Raw genomic sequence first — 12199 nt, forward strand, 5'->3', positions numbered from 1 at the left:
TGTTTAGAATATTTCTTACAGAAATTTCTTTAAGCAAACAGCGCAGATCCTGATGAGACGCCGCATCATGCGGCGTATCATCTGGGTCAACGCTGTTTGCCAAGGCCTTTTTTTCTAGACGCTAGGCATACATGGGTTAATGTCCGTATCTCATGACAGTGATGGTGTCCGCTCTGACTGACAATAGTTTACAAAACGTGTTGTGTAGATGTAAGTCTAACATGTATATTTTATTTAATAACTGTTAAAGGTTATTTCGAGCGGTCGGTTACGGATGTCTGACCTACATTTGAGATAATATGATAAAACATCCCTCTATTTTAAACTTATTGTACAGGTAAGTAAGCGTAAAGTGCCCATTTCAAAATGGTACAGTGTCACTCGAGATCGAAACTTGATATATGATAATTTTATTTTGTGTTCTTTTCAGACGTTTTTGCCTTACACAACATCCAACGACTCCGAGATACAATGGCACACTGGGGATACACAGAGACAAATGGTATAATGTAAAAAAAATATTTTCCTTTTCACCCCATGCATGTTATAATATGTACAATAAGAAACAATGAATTTTTCTGAAATTTGTATTTGTCGTGCTAAGATTGTCAATTTGTTTGGTTGTGCACATGATATTCTTTCTAATCAGTGTGATTATTTTCCGCCAATTAACGGGCATGTGTATGATTTAAATTTCATTCAGAGAGATATCGAATATTTCTTAATGCATATGAAATGTAACTCATGTCTGGCATGAAATGAAGACTCTAAGAGGATTCAAACATTTTCAACAATTCACGTGTCTATTAATAACTCACCAGGACCCACCACGTGGAACAAGAATTTTCCGATCGCCGAAGGCAGCCGACAGTCTCCGATCGACATCGTGCCGTCAAAGGCGGTGTTCGACTCTGACCTCACGGCCAGCGACTCCCTTAGGGTCGACTACACACCGGAAGACGAGGCCCATCTGCAGAACAACGGGCACAGCGTCATGTGTCAGATAACCAAGACCGGGTGTAAGCGCGATGCAATTTTATTATGGCGAATGTTAAAGTAAATGGTAGTGGAGTCGTTTCGTAGTTTTATGTAAAAAAGATACCTTGAATATTGATTTTAATGTTTGGTTATTGTTAATATATTTATGTTTAAAAATACATGTAATAATCTCTCTTGACAAGCACGAAATGTTCTATACACAAATACTACGTTATAATCAATATAAGTTTTGATACCTATTATCTTATTGATGTTTCTTCTTGTACTACCTTCTAATCCCAGATTTAACCGGTGGCCCCCTTGGTAGCCAACAGTTCCGGCTGGAGCAGTTCCACCTGCACTGGGGAGCAGACGACAACCGGGGATCGGAGCATACAATTGACGGGAAGATGTTCGCATCCGAGGTTCGTCGGTTAAACCGATTGTCCTTAAGTATGCGAGGGATATATACTGAATTTCATTAATGTATTTAAAACATCAAACATATTTCAAACAAAATACGATTTCTGTTCTGATACATGTAAACTCGAAAACATGACCAAGTTTATAAGCACCAGGGCGAAATAGAAATAAAATGAAATCATCCACTGAATCTCGAATAATACAGTCGCAACGTATCTCAAGAATTGATCTCGTATCCTCACTTATCACGATAAGGCCATAAGCTGAGTTCCCCCAAATACTACAGTTACCATACCAACAATTATTCTGCTTAATTGCCTTGCATGTATTTTTTCGGGGGTTTATAACATTCCACTTCTTTGCCATCCCTCCCCCTTGTGGAATCATGCATATTGCAAGCTGGGTTATATTAATTGATTATTATATTTGATAACATTTAACCAGGTTTTTGTAAGATTTCATACTGTCGTGTTGGTGGGCGGCCGGTCGGTTGGACGACGTCAAACAGTTGGTTTTCGGTCATTAATTTAACTTTTTACGACGAATTTTGATAACATTCGCTTATTAAATGCTTGCATAGCGACCTAGCGTGTAACTGTATTTGTGTCCCGCTTGGTTAAGGTCATAGGTCACTATTACACAAATATAATAACAGCAAACATGGGATTTCCAGTCAAACACTTGCATCGACCATTTTTGATGTAAACCGGCATGGGATCGCATTTACAGTCAGTCGGAAAAAAGTCAAACTCATTATAACGAAAAATAGAACAATTATTTCCACTCAAAAAGTTAGTTTATATGGCGGTATTCCACTGCTGTTTGTCTCCCTGCCTTACATCGCTTACATGCATACCAAGCTAGGGAGTTACTTTAGGGCCAGTAAGGTTTAGGTCAAGGTCACCGTTACTTCATAAGGCAGTTTCTTTTTAAAAGAGATGTACTATTTTGCTGAATGTAAGTTTTTAACATGGATTCCAATGTTGGGATTTAAGTTTGATCAACTGGGTTAAAATGAATGTCACTTATACTAGTTTTCGTGTGGGGGCGGGTTATTTACTTTAAACGCACATTATTGGTAATTTACTAACAGACCTTGCTTATGTGTGCAATTAAGGTAAGTTGGACAATGTCAATGTCACTGTAACTTAAATAGAAAAACAACTGCTAAATAACTTGAGTTTGGATATATATTACACGGACATAGCTTTGGCTTGAACAGCTTTTCATGCCCCAAGATCGAATGATCGGGTGCATATTGTTTTCGGCATGTCTGTCTGACATTGTATGTGTGTGTCTGTCTGTTCCAAAACTTTAACCTTGCTCATAAAATGAAAATTCTTGGGTCTATGTTTTTTAAACTTTACATGTGCGTGCATCTCATTGAGATCTACAATCAAACATGGTTTGAGGTCACAAGGTCAAAGGTCAAGGTCACTGTGACCTTTACATTTAAAATATAACCTTGTTTCTATAATAGCTGCCGTGTGGCTTCAAAGCGCAGTAGGGGGCATTGTGTTTCACAAACACAGCTCTTGTTGAACAATAGTATTAACTGAAACGTTGGAAAGTGGTTTCGTGGCTTGACATATTTCTTTCTTAAATATGATAATAGTACGACAAAATGCGTCTGTCAATGCCCCGGTTCTCCATTACAGCTCCACCTGGTCCATTGGAACACGAAGTATGACAGCTTCTCGGATGCCGTAACCAAGAGCGACGGACTCGCCGTCCTCGGGATCATGATCAAGGTAACACGAGGCGCACTATCTGCCGGTGTTATGACGGACAAGTCATGCGTCCTACTGTCTTGTTTCGAGAAAACTCGGCTTAATGCATGTGCGTAAAGTGTCGCCCAAGATTAGCTTGTGCAATCCGCACAGGCTTATCAGGGACGACACTTTCCGCTTTTAAGGTATTTTTAGTTTCAAGGAAGTCCCTCCTTACCGAAAATCAAGTTTAGGTGGAAAGAGTCGTCCCTGATTAGCCTGTGCGGACTGCACAGGCTAATCTGGGACGACACTTGACGCACATGCATTATGCCCAGTTTTCTCAGCACGCGACTCATTTTATAATAATTTAAAACTTACGGATATTTAGAATAGTAAAACTAATATAATAGGCTGGAGCACGCATCAATTAAATATGTTTAATGCTCGTATTTCGTAATTATTATTTTAAGTTATTTAGTTGGAGTAAAAAATATTTGCATTTTACAAGCATGTCGGTGTTCACAGAAGCTTTCTATTCGTAATTTAAGCCCGGCCTCACGCATCTTGGCTTTTCTTCCGTATCGGACAACTTGAGCAAGATGAGCAAACCCGGTAGCAAGGCCACAGTGCCCGTCTCTCTTGACCCAACCAGACTGTTGCCAAGTAAGCCGACAACTCGAGTGCTAGACGTTTTCTCCATGGCATGTTCTGTGTTTCATGTTTCGTTTTCCTTCTTCTCCACATATCCCTTTACTTAAGGCGCCATCGCCTCGTCCGTTGTATAACTATTATCGTTCTTCTTTTTTCCTTTGTGTAAATTGTTTTCCTTGATATGTACTCTCTTTCTCATGATGACATCATATTCTTTGTCAACGATTTATTTCTTTTGTACCTTTATCACCTTCGCCTTCGTCTTATCCGTGTTCCTCTTTAATTATTTTCATGTGTTTTCTTACTTCGATTTTTTAGTAAACAAGTTTAGTTCTTCTTATTATTTACATCGGATTTGTGTTAAACATATATAAGCCCCTATTACTAGCTGTACAAAATGTGTGTTTTATTAATCAAACATAATTTATGTATAATAATCTTTGCGGTTTACGCGAGTTCCTGTAAAACGTCGTTAGTTCTCACTCGTTACGTTACGTCGCCATTGCAGATAACATCAGCGCCTACTGGACGTACGAGGGCTCCCTCACAACCCCGCCCCTTTTGGAAAGTGTACAATGGATTGTCTTCAAAGAACCCGTGGAATTCTCTCACCAACAGGTATGGGTCTATAGCTGTAACGGCAGCAATGATATCAAAGACATTCCCAACTTAAGTGATTCTTATTAGTTAATTACCGGTAGGAGTGCTGGGGCGTTCCGAGTCATCACATATTACCACTCAGACCTGTAAGGACCTCGTAAACTTCAAAGTAAATACACATCAAAAGCTATTAAGGATGCCAAAACAGTCGAATATTCTATTTGATGTTAGTTATTCAAAAAGTAAAAATTTCACTTCAATGTAAGTAAATGAGTAAGAAATATTAGCTTTTACTTTGAAATAAGCTGCATGGACTAAGCATTGTCAACGATTTTCTTGTAGCATTGCATTTGCCTGTGACCCACATCACGTTAAATAATACTTAGTACGTGTACGGTTTGCAATATAATGCGTACACTTAAGTATGACAGTTTTAATCCATGTAAGCCTAGCGTCTAGAAAAAAGGCCTTGGCAAACAGCGTATACCCAGATGAGACGCCGCATGATGCGGCGTCTCATCAGGGTCTTCGCTGTTTGCTTAAAGCAATTTCTGTTAAAAATATTATAAATATAGAAATAATATTCTAGATATCCCTAAGAAATAAATTGATCCAATTTAGAATGATGGGATAGTCCACTAGCCATAAATGGGTTAAGTAACCTGATGATGGTTAATAGTTTGTGCGATACTTGGTATACACATTATAGTTTTTTAACCCTTTGCACTGTTATCTGTTTGCATGGAGTATGCAAGTATAGCGATTAGTCCACAAAAGTGCGGTCGGATATCGCTGAGTGACACCTTCAAATCTCGTAATCGAAGTAAAATGATATCGGATATCGCTGAGTGACACCTTCAAATCTCGTTATCGAAGTAAAATTATACAAAGGGCGTGAGACCGTGTATGGGAATAATCCCATATGATATGGAAAGAAGAAATGGCAAAAATCGAACTCGCAGCATTCTAATTAAACCTTTTGTGTTTTTCCGATAAGCGCTGGTTGTAATTACATAGGTACCTTTGAAGCTGTAGCGAAGTTTATTGCAGACCGACAGAAAATTACCATGAAATCCATAAGATGTTATCTCTGTATAAAAGAAATTGTTTTACAATCGATTTCCAATATGGTATCAAGTTCCAAAGCATAGCACTAGGCTGTTTAGTCTGTTTTTTTTAACCAATTTTTGCCTAGCGTCTAGAAAAAAGGCCTTGGCAAACAGCGTAGACACAGATGAAACGCCGAATGATGCGGCGTCTCATCTGGGTCTGCGCTGTTTGCTTAAAGGAATTTCTGTAATAAATATTCTAAATATAGAAATAAATGTACTAGACATCCCTAATTTTGGAAATAATTTGATCCAATTAGAATGATGGGAGAGTCCACTAGGCATAAATGGGTTAATAAAGTCCTATCTACCGACACAGACAAAGTCCGTTTCTAATAGAACCGGTGAGCTGTAAGGGTAACAGGATCTATAACAGTCCTTATCTTTAACTTATACTGCACATTATTTTGTGAATAACAATGGACACGACAAACATGTAAATGGATTGCTTTTGCACTCAGTTTCACACACACTCAATCGTTTAAATATCATATTAAAGGGAGTTGTTAAATGATCGAGTTTTTCTCCAAGAAATTATACACTGTCATCTTCCTTTCAGCTGACCGCTCTTCGCAGTCTCACTGATTCCGACGGACATCACATGCAGGACAACTACCGACCTCCTGTGCCAACAAAAGGGAGAAAAGTCAGGGCCTCCTTTCAATGAGACACAGTTCTGCATTACTTCCCGTACAGTATTGAACACGTTAACAGTGATAGAACTTCGAAAACGTGTAGTTTTTTAACGCAGATTAGACGCTTGGGTTACACATGATTGTTTTATTCAGTTTTTACCACATTAGGCATATTATGAAACGAAGAGGCAATACGAATAACATGCAACTATTTGTGCAATATTGTATGTACACTACGCAAATCGATCGCCATAGCATATGTTCTGTTACTACTATCACAATTTAATGACAAATCAGTTTACCCACTGGTATATTTAAATTTAAAATTTCATTGATGAATGTGTATCTTCCGGTGGTCTAATTATTACACCATACATACATAGATTTTGATTTGGAAATATTTCATACATTCCATTTATTACACATAGCAGGGTGAATTTTGTTTTCCAAATTAGATTATGTGTCAGTAATAGATGGGTTTTTATGTTCAAGTTGAATGGGGGCATCATTGGTTTATCAATTTTCTGTGTTACATTTGTTAGATTCATCGTTTGGAAAAGTATTAACTCCAGCATTATGTAGTTATGAATATTTACATCTTTACATTACATTTACATATTATTATTATTATTATTGCACATGTATATCTGTAAGTTTTCGTGCGTAAGAATGTTCATTTAAACTATATCTCTTAAAACACTGAATGTGGGGACACTGTTAGAAGTTTCAGTTTGACGAAAATTGGTTATCGATTAACGGACGACATCATTAAATAATGATCAATGGTGCATATTGTTGATGCCATATCCTCGTTTTTAGCCAAAGTACGGCTTCAAACGGACTGCATTTAAGAACTAGTTTCCGCCTTTCGGCTTCTGGTATGTGCAACTTAAATGTAAGCAGATATATTATACATTAATTCATACTGGCCTGTTTTGTGCTTATATATATATTTGTTACACTTGTCTATGTTTGTTCCAAATGTTTATTTATCATTAAGACTACAATTGTAAAATAAAATAAAATCAATTCAAGTATTTCACTTTCCATTTCTTCCTAAAATAAGTGAAGTTTTTATCTATCAACGTGCATATATAAACACAAGCATTTTCCCGCACATATAGATACTGACAATTGAAAACATAAGTTAAAAGCAATAACCAAATGACCCAATTCGTGCGAAAATGGTTATTATGTTATATTCGGTCAGGGAAGCTCCAGACCCGCATCCGCGAAGTCTGGTCAGGAGTGACCCTGTCCGCCAATTGGACCACGAAACATTGCATGACTTTATAGCGGACAGCGTAGCTCCCGATCATAGTGCGCGTTTGCAAAGGCTTGTCGGGGTTAACGATGGCCGAATATGATATAAGTCTCATTTTCACATGACGCGGCTCATATCGTCTGCAATCACGGAGTTGAACTCACTTGAGGGATATTTCCCCGTTTTTATTGATCATTACCGGAGATATTAAACACTGAAGTACTTTCTGTTCGATGGCCATTGGTGCTTTGTCAGAAGATGTCTCATCCCGCGAATTAACGCCAAATAACGTTCGTCTTTCTGTCTGGTTGTCCGTCCGCTTCAAAGTCTCGCTTGAAAATATAGAGTTATTGATATAAAAACAAAACAGAAACGTTCTTAAATCGATAATTTAAGCTTGTTTCATAATTAGCATTCACATTTTTTTTTCTTAACTTATATTTTTTGCAAGTTTATACTCTCTTCATTTACGCATTACCGGGAAGTTCCCTCCCTGATTCTCCAAGACGTTCATTGTAAGTGCTGGGTCAGTTAATCGTTAGGGAAAGACGGAATGTGCTATGCCATATGTTTATAACACAGTATTGCTTTCAAGATATCTAATAACACATAATTAAGGAAAGGAATGAATGAAAACCTATCGGTATATGCCGGTTGTCTTGTATTGTGCGACAAAACCACCGAAATAGTATTGGTCTATGATAGAAGGGATATCGTTTAATTCACGATCCACACATGTGTGACGTACGCGGTCAGTCTGTCTGAAAATCTTCCCTGCAAGCCAGAAAAGCGGGAAGTATCGTGGTTGATGTTCCATCCAGCCGCAACGAGCTTAAAGACACGCGTCATGCGAAAATGGGTCATATGCAATATTCTGCAAGCGAAGCCCCAGCCCAACCTTCGCATCCGCGTTCTCTTGTCAGGATATGCATTCTGAGGAGGATACTCAAGAGATACCACGACACCGTGCGTACTTTTTATGGAGGAAAGCGCAACCCACGAACAGACTGCACAGGTGCGATGGCTGGGCTTGAACTTAGCTTGCCCAATATGCAATACGACCAATTTTCGCATGGTGCAGGTTTAACAATGTTATTTAAATGTGTGGAAAGCAAACTGCGTCTTTATCCAATATCAACATACCATAAATCATAAAAGTCGTAATGTATGTAATTGTATATTTTAAGCAGAATTCTCTTATAATTCCAATATGGAATGGCAACATACATTTGACATTTTGTAATTATTTGTATTGTTATCACCATGTATGTATATTGATGAGACTTAAATAAAGATATACTACTACTACTACCATATGTTTCGATGACAAAGAAATAGTTTCATCATAAGTCATGTGCGGACACATACCATGTGATCTCAAGTAGTTAAACTTGTGTACGAACATTATTATGCAGCCTAATATACGTGCACTAAATAACAAGCATTTCATGCGGCGGATATGCGACTCTTAAGTGAAAAAAGAAGATAACATTGCTGAAACCGTTGTTTTTAATTTAATAACGCTAAAAACGTGATATCCAGCCTTTATTTCCAAGTCTGGATAAACGCAGAATATCTTCTTTTTTTAAGAATTTGTTTTTTGTTATTATTATTATAATTATTTAAATTGATTTTCAACAGATTTGTTACATTCTAAAAAAAATGTTTACTATAAAATTGTAGATCGAACTCGTATTTAATGTGTGTATTCCATTGCTTTAATACGTTATACTTTATTTATCTTTATCTTCTCTATCACGATGATCACGAATGATCATCCAACCGTGAAATCAATGCCCGTTATTTTTTTCGCCAAGATGAGTCGTGACCGGTTAAACTGTTTTGTTTTTATCAGACCGGGCAAGGAAATTATGATTCTATCAGGACACATCAACAACACATTATTCGTAGGACGGCGCATTTGCACATTGTTGTAGTTGCATTATGATATTTATAAATATGCGCACAATTGATGTCAAGTCCACTGCTTTCAAATGAAATTTGATCATTAAACATATGTTTAGAAATGACAAAAGGTGAGTTAAAATCGATAGAAATCTGTAAGACTTGTGCTATGTTGTAAATCGGTCATCCAAGTCCACAGCTTTTCTCGACTATTGCTGTTTTCGAGTTTCGTTAATGACTCACTACTTTGAGAAAAGAAATATCTCATTATGAGCATTGATTTCCAAATCTGTAGCTGACACTCGTTTTATATACTTTGTACAGTTCTATAGAAATGTCAATAAAAATATATTAATTCAAATTATAATTGAGTTTAGTGTTTCCAGCTGATTATCAAATACAATGTATTGTAAAACACGCTAGATGTGTTCATTTGAATACTTAAACCCATGTTTCATGCGATACTTTCAGTTCTGTCTTGAAATAAAAGATAATTTTAAGAATAGAAAAGCAAATACATAAATAATCGTTTGCAGTTAAAAAGCAGCGAGGTCTAGCTGAGACTAGTTTCTGTATTATCTGAAAAAAAAAAACACCTGAAATCTAAGCTAGCCTTTCCTTACACATGTAAAGTCTAATTATCTCCAGATTTTCTCATATTGACAGCATGCTGTATCTGGATCATGAAACATGACCATAACCGATATGGTAATGTACACATAATTACAATTTCCAGTTTATACGTACTGCTATTAAAACTTGGGACCCTTTGTTTCCAGTAGATCCAGCTAATCTTTAACTCTAATAATTTGACGAGTGCACTTTCAGGACATTCACCCCAATCAATTGATCGCGGCGGTATCATTTCGAAAGCGTAGTAAGTATTGTTGGTTATGAATATGAATGAAGTAGAATTGTTGCTATTCTAAAGGTCGTCTGGACTCCCCGTTTTACAAATTGCGTGGTTCTGGAGCATTGCTTTTGATATTTTTTCCAATCGTCCTTTCTCAAGGAAGTACTGGTGAATGTTCCTCTTTATAATCATTCACACTAACGTTCGAAGGAAGTTACACAAATCATTTCTACAAAAAATTTTACGCTCGGCAAAAATTCTACTTCATTCAAGCAGTACTTTCTCTTTCGATTGTTGATTAATCATGAAATGTTGATTTGAAAGACTCGGTTAAGAAAATTGTCTTCACTCATTGTGGATCTTAAAGTATATCCCAAATTCAAATTGGATCATGTGAAAATGGCTCTCTTTAAACAGACAGCGATTTATTTATTGTATTTAATGGTGGGCATACCAATACGTTAAGCTGTCAACTGTAAATTACTCTCTGAGCGTTTAGATGAAATTATCGATAGAAGTTAAAGGTAATGACGGTGGTAGCAAAGAACTGGATAAACGACTGTGTAACCCTATTTACGAACAGTTTGTATCTATTCAAATACAGTTAATACTTAAGAGGTACACTCTGCCAATACCGGACTCTCTGAATACCGGAACTCTCCCAATTCCGGACGGTCGGGCCAGTCCCGTATTTTCTCCTTCTATTTCTTTGTTAAAAAATGTTGAATAAACCGAACTCTCTGAAAACCGGAAACCGGACGGGTATCTCATTTTTTAAGAATGCAATTAACATCATCAGTACCTGCGTACAGTTATCACATGGTACATGTAAATGTATATAGTTTGTTTTATTTTAATGTGATTCTGTACACAATGCATACCATGTATATTTCGGCAATATGAAAACTCTTGGTAAACCGGAACTCTCTGAAAACCGGACGATCAGGCCGGTCCCGAGACCGTCCGGTTTACAGAGAGTCTACTATAGATCTATGACGAATATTTTAGCGTTTAGCTATAATTTTAATACAAATACTTATATGCTAAAAAGTATTGTTATTGGGAAATGTAAATTTTAAATAACGAGACTAAGCACATACATATATGCAGCTTTCAAAATAAACCATAGTGGTAAAAGCGTTCCTTTTTACGATATAAGATAAGCACATTTTTTATAACTTATATACCAGTCCGCTCAGTTCAGATGACCATCGGCCACCAGACGAAGTATCAATAGTTCGTATTATGTCTTCTAGTCATTACATGCTAATGATAATGTATTCGCATTTCACTTTTGAAGTATGTACAGTGATTAAATGATGTTTAACGAGACCTAAAATAATATCGCATTACAAATGATTGTCATTTCAACCAATGCAATTGTCCTGACCATTACATGGTTATAAATCTTAAGAAAAATGGCGTTTTATTATAAGTGAACATGACAGAACAATGTCACATTGTCATGATGTGCACACCAATCTGTTGCATTTAAAGGAAATATGATGATTAATCTTGAAACATAATCACCTAGAGTACTGATTTGTCTTTGTCCTTACTTTTATAACTCCAGCAACAGATGTAAACGGCTAGCGATTGATTCAATAGAATATATTGTTCAAGCGAACGCAAAATATATCGGTGGCAAAGTACCTTAGTCCACTAATATTTTCCGTTGTTTTGTATATGAATATTCGACATTGAGTGTTTTTTAAGAGCATAACATATCAGACGTATGTACCATCTTTGATTGATTGATTGAAGTGTTGTATGTAATACATCAGCTCCTCCTGGACGATTGGTAATAATGCAATTCTGACACTCTGCACAGACGAAAATATTAACTTTTCGCATAGTTTGTGATTTGTGTACATGTTAAGTGAACAGTTGGTTTTTACTTGCGGAAACAACGAAATCAGTTCTTTAGATTTCACCTAATGTAATATCTTTGAGAGTTTTCGCTTGATCAGCAAATTTCATTCGTTTGATACTACATGGTTATTTCACAGCTTTTGTTCTACATAAGCAATTTATAAAAGCGAATATATATCCATTCATTCATCCACTCA

General features: G+C 36.7%; 1 protein-coding gene across 1 annotated transcript; it reads left to right on the forward strand.

The window, feature by feature from the left end:
• Window positions 1-347: 347 nt before the first annotated feature.
• Window positions 348-7145, forward strand: LOC127843578 (carbonic anhydrase-like). Its single transcript, XM_052373246.1, has 7 exons — window positions 348-502; window positions 822-1019; window positions 1282-1403; window positions 3060-3152; window positions 3662-3776; window positions 4273-4382; window positions 6033-7145. Exons 1-7 carry the CDS (start codon window positions 472-474, stop codon window positions 6138-6140), a joined length of 777 nt encoding a protein of 258 aa, XP_052229206.1. The 5' UTR covers window positions 348-471; the 3' UTR covers window positions 6141-7145.
• Window positions 7146-12199: the final 5054 nt, after the last annotated feature.

The sequence above is a fragment of the Dreissena polymorpha genome, chromosome 9, assembly GCF_020536995.1.
Source record: "Dreissena polymorpha isolate Duluth1 chromosome 9, UMN_Dpol_1.0, whole genome shotgun sequence".
Lineage (NCBI taxonomy): Eukaryota > Metazoa > Mollusca > Bivalvia > Myida > Dreissenidae > Dreissena > Dreissena polymorpha.

What these genes read in the sequence shown, in the direction of transcription:
- LOC127843578 (XM_052373246.1), top strand. Translation starts at nt 472, where the DNA reads ATGGCACACTGGGGATACACAGAGACAAATG. An exon ending in GGGATACACAGAGACAAATG is followed by an intron (nt 503 to 821) that starts GTATAATGTAAA and finishes ATAACTCACCAG; the next exon opens with GACCCACCACGTGGAACAAG. An exon ending in CCCAACCAGACTGTTGCCAA is followed by an intron (nt 3,777 to 4,272) that starts GTAAGCCGACAA and finishes TCGCCATTGCAG; the next exon opens with ATAACATCAGCGCCTACTGG.